This window comes from Mauremys mutica, chromosome 2 (genome assembly GCF_020497125.1).
Source record: "Mauremys mutica isolate MM-2020 ecotype Southern chromosome 2, ASM2049712v1, whole genome shotgun sequence".
Classification (NCBI taxonomy): Eukaryota; Metazoa; Chordata; order Testudines; family Geoemydidae; genus Mauremys; species Mauremys mutica.
This window is the reverse complement of record NC_059073.1, coordinates 207,539,357-207,559,497: the sequence shown is the minus strand read 5'-3', so window position 1 is coordinate 207,559,497 and position 20,141 is coordinate 207,539,357. Positions and strand designations below refer to the sequence as shown.

Genomic DNA, 20,141 nt, shown 5'->3' with positions numbered 1-20,141 from the left:
CAACCCTTCCCATCTTAGTGTCATCTGCCAGTTTTAGGAGCATACTATCCACTCCAGTATCCAAGTCACTAATGAAAATATTAAATAGTACCAGACCCAGACAGACTCTTGTAGGACCCACTAGATATCGCCTCCCAGTTTGACAGCAAACCATTGATAACTATTTTTTGAGTATGGGCTTTCAACTAGTTATGTAACCACCTTATAGTAATTTAATCTAGGTCACATATCCCTAGATGGCTTATGAGAATGTCATATGGTACAGTGACAAAAGATTTGCTAAAATTAAGATAAATCATATCTTCTGCTTTCCCCCTACCCACTAGGCCCATAACCCTTTCAAAAAAAGAAATTAGATTGATTTGGCATGATTTGTTCTTGATAAATCCATATTGGCAATTATTTATAACCCTATTATCTTCTAATGCCTAAAAATTGATTGTTTAATATTTTTTCCAGTATTTGTCCAGGTATGAAAGTTAGGTTAACTGATCAATAATTACCCGAGGACTGACATTGTGCACAGGTCTTGAGATTGTCTCTCCCGTGGAGGTGAATTCCACCCAATATACATGAATGCTGGAATTCTTCTGTAGCCACCACTTAACTTTTGTGTGCCTCAGTTCTTCATCTGCAACATGAGAAATATATAGATGAGGAACTGGGGCACAGAGAAGTGACTTGCCAAAAGACACACAGAAAGTCTGTGGCAGACCTAGTAAGTGAAGCCAGATCTCTGGAGTCCCCATCTAGCGCCTTAAGCACAAAATCATCCTTCTCCCAAATATACAATTTCTCTATTAAGCATAGCCACATGCATACTTTCCAAACATGTCTCTGTCCTTACAAGGGGGCCCACGTATTGGCAGTCTGCCTGGCTGCCATAGAGAAATTTGATACTGCAATACCTGCATTCGATTTCAAAATACTGCAAAAAAGACCAAAGTGATGTGGCAATAAAGCTTTCATGAAGTACATGAACCTAGAGCACAGCAGTTCGCCAACTCTACAAACAACGGCTGTATCTTGGCTATCGCTCATAGAAAAATTCTATTTTTGAGGAAAGATGACATTTTGAGGCTAAGCCACTGGATGGGGATTTAGGAGATATGTGTTTGGTTCCCAACTCATGTCTGACCATGGGCAACTTATTTAATTTCTTTGTGCCTCAATTCTGCATTTGTAAAATGGGTATGATAATACTTCCTTCATCTCTCTTGTCTATTTAGCTTGTAAGCTTTTTGGAACAGGGACTGTCTCTTGCTATGTGTTTGAACTGTGTCTGGCACCATGGGGTACGTTGTATTAATTTAGATGGACTAAAGGGCCCAAACATGATTCTGAAACTGTCCAACATTAAACAGTTTTTAAAAAGATTTGGGGTTTGGTATACAGAGACGGCAGCCTGCCTTGTACCATGGCAAGACACCATTACATATTCATTGAATCTTTTATTAAAGATAAAGAAAAGAAGTAAAAACAGTTGAAGCTTTTGAAATGTAAAGTGTAAAATAAAACTGTCATTTGAACAACATGCCTTGTTCCCTTTCTCTTTAAGTAGAGAAAGTTTTCCGAAGGAAAAACTCCCCTTATTTGATAGTTTTTTAGATGGTATCGAAAATGGTGGTAACTGTCCTTTATGGAGAAAAGAGAAGTTAGTTGAGATGGTCTGGAGCTGTCATTGCCGCTGCTGCTGTTAAAGTCCAATCCCGTCTTCTAAGATGACAAAACAAGACAAATACACACAAAAGGGGAGAGAAAAGAACAAAAAAATAGAAAAATGAAGCTTCTGTCTCTGGTGTTGACTTTCACTTGCAACCTCACTGCTGGAAAAACACAAGCACAGCACTGTGGATTGGATGAATTGACTATAAGGTGGATAAAAAGCTGGCTAGATCGTTGGGCTCAATGGGTGGTGATCAATGGCTTGATGTCTAGTTGACAGCCGATATCATGCTAAGTGCCCAGGGGTCGGTCCTGGGGCTGGTTTTATTCAACATCCTCATTAATGATCTGGATGGGGATGGATTGCACTCTCAGCAAGTTCACAGATGACACTAAGCTGGGGGTAGAGGTAGATATGCTGGAGAGTAGGGATAGGGTCCAGAGTGACCTAGGTAAATTAGAGGATTGGCCAAAAGAAATCTGATGAGGTTCAACAAGGACAAGTGCAGAGTCCTGCACTTAGGACAGAAGAATCCCATGCACTGCTACAGGCTGGGGACCGACTGGCTAAGCAGCAGTTCTGCAGAAAAGGACCTGGGGATTACAGTGGATGAGAAGCTGGATATGAGTCAGCAGATTGCCCTTGTTGCCAAGAAGGCTAATGGGATATTGGGCTGCATTTGTAGGAGCATTGCCAGCAGATGGAGGGAAGTGTTTATTCCCCTCTATTCAGCACTGGTGAGGCCACATCTGGAGTATTGCATCCAGTTTTGGATCCCCCATACAGAAAGGATGTGAACAAAGTGGAGAGAATACAGTGGAGGACAGCAAAAATGATTAGGGGGCGGGGGCACATGACTTATGAGGAGAGGCTGAGGGAACTGGGTTTATTTAGTCTGCAGAAGAGAAGTGTGGGGGGGGATTTGATAGCAGCCTTCAGCTACCTGAAGGGGGTTCCAAAGAGGATGGAGCTAGGCTGTTCTCTGTGGTGGCAGAGGACAGAACAAGGAGTGATCATCTCAAGTTGCAGTGGGGGAGGTCTAGGTTGGATATTAGGAAAAACTATTTCACTAGGAGGGTGGTGAAGCACCGGAATGGGTTACCTAGGGAGGTGGTAGAATCTCCATCCTTAGAGGTTTTTAAGCCCTGGCTAGCATGATTTAGTTGGGGTTGGTCCTTCTTTGAGCAGGATATTGGACTAGATGACTTCAAGAGTTCTCTTCCAACCCTAATCTTCTATGATTCTTATCAGCCATTCTGAGCAAACTTGTACCAGCATCAGGCTGTACCAGCATCAGCATTAGGTCATAGATTCATAGATTCTAGGATTGGAAGGGACTTCGAGAGGTCATCGAGTCCAGTCCCCTGCCCTCATGGCAGGTCCAAATACTGTCTAGACCATCCCCAATAGACATTTATCTAGCCTACTCTTAAATATCTCCAGAGATGGAGATTCCACAACCTCCCTAGGCAATTTATCCTAGTGTTTAACCACTCTGACAGTTAGGAACTTTTTCCTAATGTCCAACTTAAACCTCCCTTGCTGAAGTTTAAGCCCATTGCTTCTTGTTCTATCCTTAAGGGCTAAGATGAGCAAGTTTTCTCCCTCTTCCTTATGACACCCTTTTAGATACCTGAAAACTGCTATCATGTCCCCTTTCAGTCTTCTCTTTTCCAAACTAAACAAACCCAATTCTTTCAGCCTTCCTTAATAGGTCATGTTCTCTAGACCTTTAATCATTCTTGTTGCTCTTGTCTGGACCCTCTCCAATTTCTCCACATCTTTCTTGAAGTGTGGTGCCCAGAACTGGACACAATACTCCAGCTGAGGCCTAACCAGCACAGAGTAGAGCAGAAGAATGACTTCTTGTGTTTTGCTCACAACACACCTGTTAATGCATCCCAGAATCGTGTTTGCTTTTTTTGCAACAGCATCACACTTTTGACTCATATTTAGCTTGTGGTCCACTATAACCCCTAGATCCCTTTCTGCTGTACTACTTCCTAGACAGTCTCTTCCCATTCTGTATGTGTGAAACTGATTGTTCCTTCCTAAGTGGAGCACTTTGCATTTGTCTTTATTACACTTCATCCTGTTTACCTGAGACCATTTCTCCAATTTGTCCAGATCATTTTGAATTATGACCCTACCCTCCAAAGCAGTTGCAATCCCTCTCCATTTAGTATCGTCTGGAAAACTTAATAAGCATACTTTCTATGCCAATATCTAAGTCGTTGATGAAGATATTGAACAGAGCGGTCCCAAAACAGACCCCTGTGGAACCCCACTTGTTATACCTTTCCAGCAGGATTGGGAACCGTTTATAACTACTCTCTGAATACGGTTATCCAGCCAGTTATGCACCCACCTTATAGTAGCCCCATCTAAGTTGTATTTGCCTAGTTTATTGATAAGAATATCATGTGAGACCGTATCAAATGCCTTACTAAAGTCTAGGTATACCATATCCACTGCTTCTCCCTTATCCACAAGACTCATTATCCTATCAAAGAAAGCTATCAGATTGGTTTGACAACATCTGTTCTTTACAAATCTATGCCGGCTATTCCCTATCACCTTTCCACCTTTCTGTTTTTTTCAGATGATTTCCTTAACCACTTGCTCCATTATCTTCCTTGGCACAGAAGTTAAACTAACTGGTCTGTAGTTTCCTGGGTTGTTTTTATTTCCCTTTTTATAGATGGGCACTATATTTGCCCTTCTCCAGTCTTCTGGAATCTCTCCTGTCTCCCATGATTTTCCAAAGATAATAGCTAGAGGCTCAGATACCTCCTCTGTTAGCTCCTTGAGTATTCTAGGATGCATTTCATCAGGCTCTGGTGACTTGCAGGCATCTAACTTTTCTAAGTGATTTTTAACTTGTTCTTTTTTATTTTATCTTCTAAACCTACCCCCTTCCCATTAGCATTCACTATGTTAGGCATTCCTCCAGACTTCTCTGTGAAGACCGAAACAAAGAAGTCATTAAGCATCTCTGCCATTTCCAAGTTTCCTATTACTGTTTCTCCCTCCTCACTGAGCAGTGGGCCTACCCTGTCCTTGGTCTTCCTCTTGCTTCTAATATATTGATAAAAAGTCATCTTTTTTCCCTTTATTCCTGTGGCTAGTTTGAGCTCATTTTGTGCCTTTGCCTTTCTAATCTTTCCCCTGCACTCCTGTGTTGTTTGTCTATATTAATCCTTTGTAATTTGTCCTAGTTTCCATTTTTTATATGACTCCTTTTTATTTTTTAGATCATGCAAGATCTCGTGATTAAGCCAAGATGGTCTTTTGCCACATTTTCTATCTTTCCTACCCAGCAGAATAGCTTGCTTTTGGGCCCTTAATAGTGTCCCTTTGAAAAACTGCCAACTCTCCTCAGTTGTTTTTCTCCTCAGTCTTGATTCCCATGGGACCTTACCTATCAGCTCTCTGAGTTTACCAAAATCTGCCTTCCTGAAATCCATTGTCTCTATTTTGCTGTACTCCCTTCTACCCTTCCTTAGAATTGTGAATTCTATGATTTCATGATCACTTTCACCTAAGCTTCCTTCCACTTCCAAATTCTCAACAAGTTCCTCCCCATTTGTTAAAATCAAATCTAGAACAGCTTCCCCCCAGTAGCTTTTTCAACCTTCTGAAATAAAAAGTTGTCTGCAATGCAGTCCAAGAACTTTTTGGATGGTCTGTGCCCCGCGGTGTTATTTTCCCAACATATATCTGGATAGTTGAAGTCCCCGATCACCACCAAATCTTGGGCTTTCAATGATTTTGTTAGTTGTTTAAAAAAAGCCTCATCCACCTCTTCCGCCTGGTTAGGTGGCCTGTAGGAGAGTCCTAGCATGACATCACCCTTGGTTTTTTACCCCTTTTAGCCTAACCCAGAGACTCTCAACGCCTCCGTCTCCTATGTCCATCTCCGCCTCAGTCCAAGTGTGTACATTTTTAATATATAAGGCAATACCTCCTCCCTTTTTCCCCTGTCTATCCTTCCTGAGCAAGCTGTAGCCATCCACACCAACATTCCAATCATGTGTATTATCCCACCAAGTTTTGGTGATGCCAATAATGTCATAGTTGTATTTATTTATTAGCACTTCCAGTTCTTCCTGCTTATTACCCATACTTCTCGCATTTGTATATAGGCATCTAAGATACTGGTTTGATCTTGCCTCCCAGTTTTGCCCCGACCCTCCTTTCTCTCTGCCATTATAGCCCACACTGCCTCCTATTTCCGACCCATTTCCCAGGTCTCCATGTTCTCCACTTACCTGTGGGCTTTGCTCACCTGTCCCCATCGAACCTAGTGTAAAGCCCTCCTCACTAGATTAGCCAGTCTGTGTCCAAATAGGGTCTTTCCCCTCCTCGAAAGGTGAATGCCATCTCTCCCTAGCAGTCCTTTCTGGAATATCATCCCATGGTCGAGGAAGCCAAAGCCCTCCTGGCGACACCATCTTCACAGCCAGGCATTCACCTCCACGATGCACGTGTCTCTGCCCGGGCCCCTACCTTTGACAGGCAGGATCGAAGAGAATATCACCTGCGCTCCAAACTCCTTCACCCGTATTCCCAGAGGCCTGTAGTCACTCTTAATCCGCTCAGTGTCACACCTCGCAGTATCATTTTTGCCCACATGGATGAGTAGCATGGGGTAGTAGTCAGAGGGCTGGATAATCCTCGACAATGCCTCTGTAACGTCTTGGATACGGGCCCCCGGCAGGCAGCATACCTCCCGAGATGAATTGTCATGACGACAAGGTCATTGCTTTTAGTTGCCTCTCTAGTCACAGGATCACAGCAATGTACTCTAGCCAACTAAGTAGGATTCTTATTAAACAGAAGGCAAAAGGAGAGAGAGAGGAAAGAAAAGAAATGAGATGGAAAGGAAAGGAAAAGCACACGGGAGGGAGGGGGAAGACAAAGTCTTCCATTCCAGGTGATGTTTGGGATTTAGCCGGAGGTGGTGGTGTCATCTGGGTCTGGTCAGGACATCTCTCAGGAATCAGGTTTAGGACAAGGAAAGCCTGGGGTCCCAGGAAATGGTAAGGGTGGCAGCCAAGATGATAAAGGATACTGCGGCGGTTGTTGGCAGACAGTTGCTGCTTCTGTTAATTTTTCCAAAAAATATTTTTAAGAAGTCCACAAATGAGTGTTGGGTAAAATAGTCCATCCTCTCATCATTTTGTCTACCAATGGACCTAATTGCCAACATATCAGTTTTGGTTCATTAATTTCTGGTCCTCTACTTTTCTTATTTACCAGTCATAATCTTAACATGGTTTTTGAGTGGTATCAGTAAACCTCTGTCTGTTTAAATTAATTCAGTCCTCCTGTCTCCTCCTTACATCTTTTCTTGAACAATTTTATCTAACAAGCCATTGGGACAATTTATGAACGTTCACTCATTTTTTACAGTTGAGCTTATAATTAGGAAAAATGTGTTGGTCCTGTTATCACAACAGGTCCCTATCTCTGTGAGTACTGTAATATAAGCCATAATAGTTTTTATATCAGTGCCTACCTGTCTATATCTATATTACTTTTTTACTGTTCTTTTACTAATATGTGATTCATTGGAAAAAGCAGTCCATTTTTTCGAAAACTATATTAATCAGTACCTTATTTGATAATGACCAAAATTGCATTTTTTTATTTTGTTGAGATCAAGTCTAGTTGGTGATCAAAGAAACTCTCTATAATGGTTACTTTGCAGTAAATATCACAATGTCACCTATTGCTAGCCATATCAGCTCTATTTTTTCAAGTGTGAGAGAAAGCTTCATTCACATTTTATAATTTACTTGCTATCCAAACATGCTTGTCACTGGCTTCCTAGTAGGATAACCACAGGATGATACCATAGGAGATGCCATTTAAACATTTGTGTTTACTGTTAGAAAAATACTGAGTTGCAATAGGTCAATTATTTGACCTTTTCTGTTCTTGGGAAATAGCAGAAGGGAGAACAGAATCAAGCAGCAGAAAGAAGGTAGCAATTTATCCTTTTAACTCACAGGAACAACTTTCATTGCTCTTTTCGGAGTGTCTCCATGCTCACGTAGGAAAGCTGTGTCAAAATGGATCTTTAAGCAAATCTTGCCAGATATGAGTTGTCTGTGTTTTTCTAAAAGGAACATAAGCCTGACTTGACTACAAGCTGGAGCAATGCACTTTAGTGAAAGACAAACCTCAGAATTGCAGATGATGTCGTCAATTTGAAAGTGCAGTGGAGTGACATGAATAAAGTTCAGAATTAACTTGTGTAATTCCCCAGCCTGTAGAGAGCATTGATTCTGTATTGCTTTAAATGGAAAATTAAAGTTTTATTTCCGCAAGGTACATTCAAGTTTCTGCTTAGGAAATGCTGTAGAGGGCAGCATGACTACAGAAGACAACAAACATACTCCAGTAACTAAATAGACCTTGCATTGGAAAAAGTGTCGACAATCTCAGACTGAAAAACCCAAGCACCAGATTTATGCTAGCTTCAGTTTCAGGATGCATGGGAAGCTGCTAGGGAAGAAAGTCAGATGGACTGGAATGCAGTGTCATCATTATTCCATGCTGGGAAAGCCTGGCTCAGCATTTTTTATTTTCTCTGGAATTGTCTGGGAGTTGGATGAGAGCAAGTTGGGTGACCCTCAGTCCGTATACGGCAGAGGTGATACTGGTCGGTTCACAGAACCTTCAAGAAGAGATAAGAGAATGATATCTGCTCCTTCTGTTGGGAGGGTGGCTGCACCTATTGCTAGTGAGATTTGCAATATGGGGAAGCTTTTGGATTACTCCATGATTCTGAAATTCTTTAAGTTCCCCTCTTTCCCCACCACACTGGACCAAGACTATACTGCACATTACTGATGCTGGCATGAAAAGCAATCTACATCCACACTGCAGTGTGTAGCTAGACATCGGTGAAAGGATCTGGCATGCAGAGGCAGCAGGGAAAGGCTTTACCTGTTGCCACCCCCTGCTAGAGACTTTCCCCACTGCTGGAGTCTTTCCTTGTGGCAGGGAAGGGCTTCAGCAGTAGGGAGCTCCTGGAGCCTTTCCCTGCTGCCCTCCCCACCCCCCCACCCCCCACCAGAGTCTTTCTCCACTGCTGGAGTCTTTTCCTGCATGGGGAAAGGCTCCAGCAGCAGGGAGGTAGCGGGACACGACAAGGCTAAAAGTAGCAGTGTAAACAGGGAGGCTGGCTTGACTGAGTAGACAGCTTTGTAGGGTATGTACTAGTGTACATACCCATGCCCTTTAGGTGTGTCTTTACTCTATTGTATGAGTTCTATGTGCCACCAAAAGAAGCATTCAGTGTTGATGTATCTTTAGAGGAGACAGCCTTGTGCACTGGGCCATGCAGCCTCCCTTTACTCTCCCTAGCAGCTTCCAGAAGATGGAGCCTGAGAAGCCCCAGACCTTTGGGGTTCTTTTTCCTAAACACCCACCAGCAGAAGGCTCTGAAAGTTGTCTGGGCCTTGCGGCCACACCACTTGACCCAAAGGGACGGACTCAGAGCACTGGACTCAGAAGGACCTTCACAGATTCCTCATATCACATTCACTCAACTCTGAAACTTGGGCTCTCGATTTTCACTTTCCTGTACAGTCATTGGTGGTAGTTCTCTCGTCGTTCGACCTCTCTCCTACCATTGTGACCCTTCCGCTGCCTCCCCTCCCTGTCCACTGTATTCTTTCTCTATAATTTGTTTCCCATTTTCTCCTCTCTCACAATATTTTCCTTTTCTTTTCATTCCCCTATATTATTCCCAGAATCTGTTCTCCTCCCCACCACTCCTCTCTTCCATCTCAACCTCATGGAGTGCATATCCTAAACAAACAGTTCCCGCCAAACTGAACTGGAGCAACATATATAAAACAGTCTGATCGCTCTCCTGCTTCCACATGAGACCCAGGCACAACCTTTACTCTTGGTCCCAGCAGTGCTCTCTCATAGAATCCTCCTCCTGCACAGGGCTTTCTGAGCTATTCTGAAGGCCCAGGAGCAGCCACAGAAAGCAAAAGCGAGGCAGCACCTTCAGAAGGCAAACTCTTCTGTCCTATGTTGTTTGCATGTTGTATCCATGTTTGTCCCACAATGAGACGCACAAGGTGAGTGAGGTAATATCTTTCATTGGACCAACTTCTGTTTGTGAGAGGCCAGCTGAAGAAGAGCTCTGTGGAGCTCGAAAGCTTGTCTCTTTCACCAACAAAAGTTGGTTCAATAAAAGATGTTACCTTACCCATCTTGTCTATCTCTTCTTCCCTAGTGACACAAGAGCCAGCAGAACATTAGATCTCCCAGTGTTTCCACTAGCAACAGCCAATTACTTTGACTGTTATCACTTGTCTGCCCTTCCCCACTTTGCCCTCTCACCTGGATCCTTTATTTCTCCTTCCTTTTCACCATACTTCTCCCACCCAACCATTATGAACTCATGCTCTTTGTATAACTCATCACATACCTAACCTATGCACATGTCAACCTTGAATGTTGGCCAGTGTTGCTGAGGTTTTAACATGAGGCAGAAAAAACTTCCTTGTGATGATGTGGAATGTTAGCTTGTTTCTGCTGACAGTGATATGTGGTCATTAGCATATACTGTCCCATAACTTGGTATTTCTTTACCATTTAGGGGTTGTCATACTTAGCCAATCCCTAACCCAAGTTTTTTTTTAAAAATGGTCACATCCAGTCTGCACATCCAAGCTTTTCTTTTTCTCCCAATGTGTTTCCCTTTGTTTTAATTCATTTTCCTCCCATGATTTTGGAGCAGTCACATAGACTTACAGCAAATGATATATATACAATTTCATACATAGGTGTTGGAACTAGGGATGCTGGGGTGCTGCTGCACCCCCTGGCTTGAAATGGTTTCCATCATATACAGGGTTTACAGTTTGGTTCAATGGCACTCAGCACTCCCACTATACAAATTATTCCAGCACCCCTGATTTTATAGCAGGATAACCTGCGGATTCTGGGTTTCATGCTTTGTTAATATTTATTAAGGTTTTCAACTCCTTCTATTCCTGCTGGAAAGTCTTACAAAAGTGTTCCTTATGCAGTAATGAAATAATAAAATACCAGAACTATCACAACTTTTAAAGATAATTCCTGAAGCAGATGTTCACAAACAGACAACTTTTATTAAAATAACAGTGGGAAAGAGTTTGCTTTTGTTTGTTTGGCCCTGGAGGAAATTAAAAAGCCTTTCTATAATTTTGATTATAACTTCAAATGTGGATTTTATTGTTCCAGTGATGTGGTTGTATGAAAGATGGAAACCTTTAGGGTTTAAAACCTGTTTTAAAAAGCTATAAATTGAACTGTCCTTGTTAATGTTAGGAAAACCAATCCCATGGCAATTTTCTCTTCTAGAAGTTCTAAAGTGCTGAATGTGTAGGTCTGCGTTGATAACTAACTATATAAAAATGGCACCCTCTTACTCAACACATTGACACCTTGGTGTAGCTACTGACTTGTGACCAAAAGAAGTATCCTTACTGCTAACTCTTGTTAACTCTGCAGAGCCAGCACAGCTAAGAGAGAGGAAAGTGGATTCTATTCTTTTTTATGCCGTATCAACAAAAATGTTCATTAGGGCCCTGATCCTGCACCATTTAAGTCAATGGGAGCTTTGCCATTGATTTCAATTAACCCTAAGGGCCTGATCCAAAGATCATTGATATCCATGGGAAGATTCCACTGGGTTTGCACTGTTGTCACGGTCTTCAAACTGTGCTCTCAATGTGGTTGTACTAGTGACTAGTATAGATGAAAGCATAATTGCAAAACTTTTGTTACTGGCAATGATGTGCGAAAAGGAAAGAACTCAGATTGACTTTCAGGTCATAGAATGTGTTTGAAGGACAGGAAGTTAAAAAAAAAGTTGTGGATGTTTTTGTTTTGTTTTGTTTTAACCCGGAAGACAGTAAGAGACAAGAAACACCTACAATGCCATTTTTATGGAGTCATTTTTCAGAATAGAACCACACTTGTAAAATAAGCCTTCAGAGAACCCCTCCAGAAATATCAATGGGTGGATTTTCTTTTAATGGGTGTAAGTTGATTCATCTTACTGAGCACAAGACCTAACACTTTGCTGATGATGACTGAAGGGAAGGTGAGATTTAGTGCACTGTGCACAAGACTAGGAGGTAGGAACTTTTGAGTTCTAATTCCAGCTCAAACTGTAAATCTCCATGTGGCCTTGGGAAAGTCACTTTACTGATCTAGCTCAGTTACTTTATCTGTAAAACTGGGATAATATCGATTTATCCACCTGTCTGTCTATTGTGTGTGGGGGTTGGGAGTGTGAGACTTCCAGATCCCAGGATTTAAAATATATTTGTAGAAAATACAGTTTAGTAAGAATTTGAACTAGAAAGCTACATTTAACAGAAATGTAGCTGTGACATAAACGTGCAAAATGTTCTTAAGTTAGTTTGTGAATATAAGATGTTAATAACTGACTAGCATCATTTTTACCCTGCAGGAGTTGAGAATGCAGGTTTATGGTTACATAAATGTTTAATTATAACTAATAAAATATCGACTTACTGATCTCAATGGCATGCTGCTAAGTTGGAGAAATTGTTCTTGAATGCTCACCAAAACCTAGTATTAAAATCTGTTTTGTTTATGTAAAAGGCTTAAAAACAGAACAGTGAGTTTAGATATACTATTAAAACATGAAAAACATTGCATCACCAATACTTGTGAAACAGGAAGCAAAACTAGAGGACAGGCAGAAGTGGGGCCCAATCCTGCAAAGTGTTGAACACCTGTTGAGCAGCCTTGCCTCTCAGTGAGGTCACTGCTGATGTTCAGAACCCAGAGCTGAGTGAATAAGGGAGTTTTCAGTTCAGTGGCAATTTCAACAAGGTGAAAAAAATATTTCAAATTGGACTGAAAACAAACATTTTTGGTGAATCAAAAAGTCAAAACAAATTTTTTGTTTGGGTGAAGTGAAATGTTACATTTTGTTTCAGTCGTTTTTAAACATTTTTTAATTTAAAAGTAAAATCAAAGAAATTTTTCAATCAAAAAGTCATAGAATATCAGGATTGGAAGGTACCTCAGGAGGTTATTTAGTCCAACCCGCTGCTCAAAGCAGGACCAATCCCCAGACAGATTTTTGCCCCAGATCCCTAAATGGCCCCCTCAAGGACTGAACTCAACCCTGGGTTTAGTAGGCCAATGCTTAAACCACTGAGCTATCCCTCCCCCCAAGTTATTTTGAACCAGCAACTAAAAATGTTTAATTTTTAAAATGTCAAAACAAAATGTATTGATTTTTTTCAGAATTTTTTTTGGAAATGAACAATTCAGTGAAATCAACATGGATTTCTAAAATATTTTACTGAACCTGCATTTTTTGCTCAAAAGGTTTTGTCTTAAAAATGTCATTCAGCTCTTCAAGCACTTTGTAGGATCAGGACAATATTTTGCCTTCTGTATTACAAATTACATTGTGTGTCATAAAAAGGAAAAAGAACCTTTAATTTAAGATTTCTACCAATGCACCTGTTACATGCTCCTTTGCACAGCTCTTTACCATGTGATCCTAGCTTACTAAACAGCTACTCAACTCAAGAGTATACATTAATATATGCACACCAGTGGAGGCTGGTGACCTCAGAAGTGGGGCAGCAAAACTGACACATGGCATATTCAGAACCGGATTATGCTGTAAACTGGTTCTGAAAATGCCATATTTCAGGTTTGCTTACCCACTTCCAGCAGTCAACAGCATCCACTGGTGTGCATGTATTAATGTGTATGCCTTGCGTTGAGTAGCAGTTCAGCTAGCTAGGATCACAGGGTAATGAACTACCTGCCTCACAATGGGCAGGGATTACCACATTTACCCAGGAAAGCCTCTACTGCTGACAAATTCAGCAATAAATATTGACAAAACTATAGTTTTATACATAGGTATTAGATCTGGACTGATTCCAGAATCTGGAAACTGAACCCCTTAAGATTCTGATTTCCGTGTCTGACCCAGGCCCCAAAAGGCTTATTTTCTGATTTGGATACAAATGGAAGCTTGTGAAAGTGGTTGATCTTGTGAGACTTCCATCACATAAGAGGATCCAATTAATGCAAGGTCATCTGATCTCACAAGATTTGTGCCATTTTGGTCCAGAATCGCCAAGGACAGTTCATGAGATTTTGGCAAACCCTAGCTCTGATTTAGACTCATACCCAGATTCTAGTCCAGTTCTGACCTGGTTCTGGATCAGAATACTGCCTCTTCAGCCCACTTCTAGTATTTTTTGTTTTCTGAAAATATTTGAACTGCTTTTTTTTTAAATTGTGTTTTATATAACTGTCAAAAGTAGTTAAGATAAAAGGAAGAAGAGAACTCATGAAAACTTGGACCTGATACTGATCTCATTTACATTAATGTAAATCAGGCCCAACTCCATTGACTTCAATAACCTTTCCAGTTTTACACCAATGAGATTAGAATCGGAGCCAAATTGTTTATCAAAACCAGGATAGATTTTAATTCATGGCATCATTATTTATAATGATAATTCTTTTCCATTTGCAGATGGGCTTCTTTCGCAGGAGATACAAAGAAATCATTGAGGCTGAGAAAAACAGGAAGGAGAATGAAGATAGTTGGGACTGGGTCCAGAAAAATCAATGAACTGCCACAAAAAAGGGTCACGTGACACACACTTGCTAGCCTATTGGTCCTGCTCTTGTATCTTCCATATGTGGAAGAAGGAATCTTCTCCAGATTTTTCGGAGGCCCTGTTGATGCTGTGTTCTTCATCATCCTAACAAGCTAGGGAACATATCCTGAGGCAACCACTGCAGCCATGTCTGGTGACTGGAGCGATTTACATTTCCTGTAAGAGTTGAACTTTGAACTTTGGTAACCAAGCTGCAGTGCAGAGCAATATTTATGAATCCAACATATGTGGTATACCCTCAGGGGAAGACTGATACCTAAAAGTATTTTTATAAATATAAGCTTTTTATACTGATTATGTCTTTATATTTGTATCAATGTTTTATTGTTTCTATTGAATAGCTATATAGTTCACTCAAGCACTGATATCTGGCTAAAACCTTGGAAATACATATATGTATATATAAATCTTATTGTACTTTTGAACTTCAATGCAAAAAAAAAAGACTTTCAGATGAAACTAGTTGAAAAACCTCACATAGCAAATCCACAAGGCTTGGTAATGTATATAGACCATTTAATGGCAATAAGCCAAAGTCTTTTCACATTTTTTAAGCTGAAGTTGATTTTTGAGTTATGAGCTAAAGAACCTAAAGTATTACTCACATATGATTTTCTGCATTTGAATTTATCCGTTACTAATCTGAGTTGTGGGAAACAATTACTCACAGCCAAGTAACAAGAATTATAGTTCCACGTTGCCTCTTGTATTTCAGGAATATAACCTTTTGATCACAGGGCATATTGCACTGAAGAAAGCAGTGAAGAATGTCTTCCTTTGGCCAACTCTGTCTCCCACAATCTGTAATCCTTTGACAATGGGCAACAAGATACTGCAAGGATATAATTGGGCCAACCACTTAGGCATCAACTAATTACTTTGGGTTAAAAATGGAATTAATTATGTCAAAATTCATGATATAAAAGATGGTCTTTGATATTGTTAATGGTCATAATCTATTTCACATGTTGCTGTACAAGCTAGTGATACGTAGCTACATGGACTGACCATTATGCCTGCCATCTAAATTTTATACATCCAAGTTACAAGATGGTTTACATGATAATCTTTAGAATAATAGTTGTATTAGATAGATGAGCAAATTAGATGTATTTCTAAATCTTGAGGTTTCATATTTGGATGCTTTTAATACTAGCTATCATCTTTCATCTAGTATTAAAAACTGAGATGAATTCTGGCACAGACCTTGCTAAAATGCAGACCCTCACTCTCAAATAATTCTTTAGCAGATTTCTTACTGGGCTGGAAGAAACTCTGTGCTAATGATGTTCATAGAAAGCTGGTTGGTATCTGACTAGAAATAGTGCTACTGGTACACCACTTATTTATAGACATTATTGGTCTGCTTCTGCTCTTACATTTCAGCAGAATACATCAGGAGTAATTACATTGATAATGCTGCAGGGCTGACTCCAGGCACCAGCACTGCAAGCAGGTGCTTGGAGCGGCCAATGGAAAGGGGCGGCACGTCCAGCTCTTTGGTGGCAATTCGGCGGCTGGTCTCTCAGTCCCTCTCGGAGGGAAGGACCTGCCGCCGAATTGCTGCCGAAGAATGAAGCTTGGGGCGGCAAAAACGCTGGAGCCGGCCCTGATATGCTGGTATAAAATCAATGTAAGGGAGAGGAGAATCAAGCCCTATGTGTTAGAAGGAGATGAAAAAGGAGCAAGATCATAACTGGTGTCATACAGCAGCATGATGAAAGAGTACTGCAGGAACACTGAAGACTTGAATGCAAAGAATAAACCAGAAATCTGCATGAGTACTTGCCTGATCCTTACACTTGTGAAGAGGCATTTTCTTTGCAAATTCTCTATCATTTCCAACTACAAAATATGAATCGTGTCCGTACTCATGCATTTTTTTATGTGCCCCTTATTTGGCTGCAGGTTGATACTTTATGTAGCAACTGTATCTATTCTAATCTCTAGGAAAGGAGACAGAGATAATGTTGTATCCACTCAAAATTTGTCACTGAAGGGCCTTCTTATCTATGTTGGTCAGCCGCCTTTCCCAAAATGCTGACAGAAGTATAAATAGAACAGATTTAGCAGATCTATCCTTACAGCACGGCAGCAACGCAACTGCACAGAGATACTCCACCTCCCCAAGAGGTGTCTATGCTAGGCGGCTAGGTCAGGATAACGATGTCACACCGGGGTGTGGATTTTCCACACCCCTGGGTGACGTAGTTTATATTGACATAAGTTGGTAATGTAGACCAAGTCTCAGTGTAGCAAATGACCACATAGCCAGAACATAAAAGGATCCAGTAATCAAGAACATTGCTATAATCACTTATAGCAAGCTACAAATTATTTTTAATGAGCACAAAGCCAAAGGATAATTGTCTCCTATTGCACTATTTAGTATCCCAGTCTTGAGCCAAATTCACTCTGGTATAATTCTATTGACTTCAAAGTACTTTTGCCAGGAATGTATTTGGCTCAATGTGTCTATTTGTACTGAAGAAGTCCACAGACTGAGAAAGGTGTTTTGTTGTAAGGGACTGGATACAAGAGAGAGAATAGATGCAGTATAAGGGATTGCCTAGGTCAAGTCAAGATATGGAGGAAAGGAGAGAGATCCTTATTTAATAATAAAGATATTTAATATGTGTCTTGACTGATACAAAATGATGATGTTTGGCTAGATTAGTGACAATATACCATAAATACTCAATAAAATCATAGAGGATCTCAGCTGCTGTGTGGTATTAGGTATTTTGTGGTTCAAATGTCACAAAAGGTTTAGTCTTTCTATATGAGCTCATCATGAATTTCCCTATCAGTTTCTTGGCACGGTCCACTGTGACTGCTCCCTAGTTCCACTTAGGATGGTAAGATTTAACCATGAAATACACTAGGACAGAGCATATTTAAAAAAAATAATAAATTCAAATTGCATTAAACCTACAGGTTTTGATCAAGTATCAGTTGGTTTTAATCAGCTTCTGATAAGAAAACCAAACCCTTATGAAAACGTAGCACACTTCAAATATGTATATAAAGTAGATGTGTGCTAAAGGTGTGCTGTTTTTTCACAAGGGAGCACAAAGATACAAATCACTTACGGCTGTTTCTGCCATTTTCAGGGTGCCCTCCAAGCACCCTCGACTCTCCTTTATAGTCAGAGAAAGATTTGAGACAAAACTCAGTGAATAAAATTCACCTCCGTGCAGAGGGCTAGTGTGGGACCTATGCACTGCCTAAAATCTACTGAATCCCTATCTTGAGCGAATAAATGATAGAGTGCATAGTCTGAGGGCAAGGGTGATGGGGGAAGAGATGACTTCTTAAACGCTGCAGGAATGGCACCCAATATTAAGGGTAACAAAATCCTTATACTTTGAAATGTCAACAAATAGTGAAGGACCCTCTTTGAAATCAAGAATGTTCAGGTAAATGGAATGAACAAAAGCAGCAATGACTCAAAGTGCAAAGGCTGCATTTGATAATGTTTAGTGCCATCTTTCTTTGAATGTCTTCTGTTTATGGGCACGGTTTGGAATCTTGCACAATTTTCAGGCATGATATTATCCATGTGACATGGGAATATATATGTTGTTTTCACTAAAGGATTTAAGGGAATCATAGACCTAACTTCTGCCTTCATTTAAATTCATACACTCAGTGGGATTGCTCGGATGTAAATGAGGGTAGGAATTGGCTCACATTGTACATTGATTAAACTGGCATGAAGAGTGTAACTGCTTCGGAGCATGAAATTGCATATACAGCAGGGTACCTGCCTCATTTTCACTCTTTTTTTTCTTCTTAAAATTTCACTCTGTGTGTATTGCAAAATTGTAAAAAATGTTGTTAATTTTTGGTGGAAGAACATGTCTCACTATTATCAATGTCACCTGTATTTAGAAGCTATGTGTGCACCTGTATTCTGATTCACTTGCACTGTTTTGGAAATGTCAGGTTTACAAAACTACAACTTTTTTTTTTTTTGGAATAAAAAGTGGCTACAAAATTATTCAAACAACATGACTATTTTTATCCCTTTTGTCCAACTCCAATATTTTGCTTTTGATTAGTTAAAAACATTTCCATTTTGTGGTTTGAAGGAATTGTGTACGCACTTATTTATTTTTGATAATGGTAGCCTTTTATTGAAGTCTATGCATGTTTTACAAATCAGGATTAGGCTCTGATCTTGCAAACACTTATATACTTAATTTTACTACCCTGAGTAGGGCACTCAGAGTAGTGAAGTTAAGCAAGCAACAGGCTCAAGTGTTTGCAGGATTGGGTTAAAAGTTTGAACGTTTTGTATTACTGTTAAGACAATAACTGTTGACACTTAAATTTAAGGTAATCTTCTATATTTATTTGATGAAAAACTGGGAATTTGACTACATTATGGTAAATCCAATGAAATGATAATGCCCATTGCCATTAATTTTATGTTTGATAATACCACATTAGCTTCATCAAACCAAACTCATACTGGAGAACACGCTGTATTTTGGCTGTTCAGAAAGGACAACCCTGTCAAATGATGCAAGGCATTGGAGCAATATTTTAGTCAAGTATGAACTTGGATAAAATTTAAAAATGATTGTAGTTTTGCTTGTCAAGACTTGTACCTTAGTCCAGATTTAGGAAAATAGTGAATCTAAAAGCAAAATTTTCTTTAACTCAATCTACCCTTCTCCCTTCAATGTCATAGCATATGAGTAAAAACTGTTTTTGTCTGGCTTATCAAGCCAGTTTATTCGTTTGGTTGCCCTGTTTCTCCTTTCTATTACTTATACCTTTCTTTCTCTGGGTTTTGTTTCTCATAATTTCAAGGAGTGAAATCTATTTAATAAAATAAAAACTGGCCTTAATCTTCATTTAAAAAGAAAAAAACAAAATGAAAAATCTTTGAACTGAACCTGAAACGCTAAAGTCCCAAAAGTTCCTCCCAGGAAAAAAACACCCCTGTTTTACAAAAGACAGCATGTCTAGTGGTTGGAGCAGGGAATTAGGTGTCAGGAGTCTGCACATCTGTTAAGTTGGGATAATATCTCTCTTTTGCAACACACTTTGAAAGCCTTGGATGACGGGAGCTCTGTGAAATCCAATGATTCTGTAAACAGAAGACAACAGAGAAATACCAGCATTCTGTGACCAATACTGTGCTTGCGGACACAACCAGAAAGTCCTGGAAATCTCATGAGAGCCTGGTCTAGCCAAAAATCCCAGACTAATGCATTTAGACTAAGCGTCTACATTTATAGACACTAACCTCAGCTGAATCTGAAAACTTCTTTAGATTTGTTCATCGCTGCTAGTGCAGGAGCTCATCTGGGTCTCGGTGCAGTCTCCTAGCAATCCAGTGAGCTAGGCTGGGTCCAATAGACCATCACTAAGTGACTGTGCTCCCTGATTGGACAGAAGAGCCAAGAGATCCCTATTTAAGCCTGGCAGCAACAGCAACACAGTGGCTGCTCAGTGCGTTCCACCCTTGCATTTGCACCAGACTTGCTTCCTGTCCAGCCCTTGCTCCAATCCTGCCTACCTCTGAACCCCTCATTGTTAAATATTTTTAAATGTTAAAAACTATTTTAGGTCCTGTGACTGCTGCACCCATATGAAGAACCTGCAAGCCAAATCTGTGGGCCTCCTTCTGCTTCTCCCCACCCCTCCGTGGCCTGGGCCCACCCTCTCAATGGACTTAGAGTGGAGTTCCCATGCTCCTAAGGGTACTCAGTTATCCTGACTGTAGTGGACCTCCTGACCAAGATGGTCCATTT

General features: G+C 40.4%; 1 protein-coding gene across 1 annotated transcript in view; it reads left to right on the top strand.

The window, feature by feature from the left end:
* ITGA9 (integrin subunit alpha 9) overlaps nt 1-18,376 on the top strand; it is a 293,310-nt gene extending 274,934 nt beyond the window's left edge. The window contains exon 28 of the mRNA XM_045007714.1: nt 14,226-18,376. Coding sequence (XP_044863649.1) covers nt 14,226-14,324 — 99 coding nt within the window. The 3' untranslated portion in view covers nt 14,325-18,376. The remainder of the gene's footprint in view (nt 1-14,225) is intronic.
* The last annotated feature ends 1,765 nt before the right edge of the window (nt 18,377-20,141 follow it).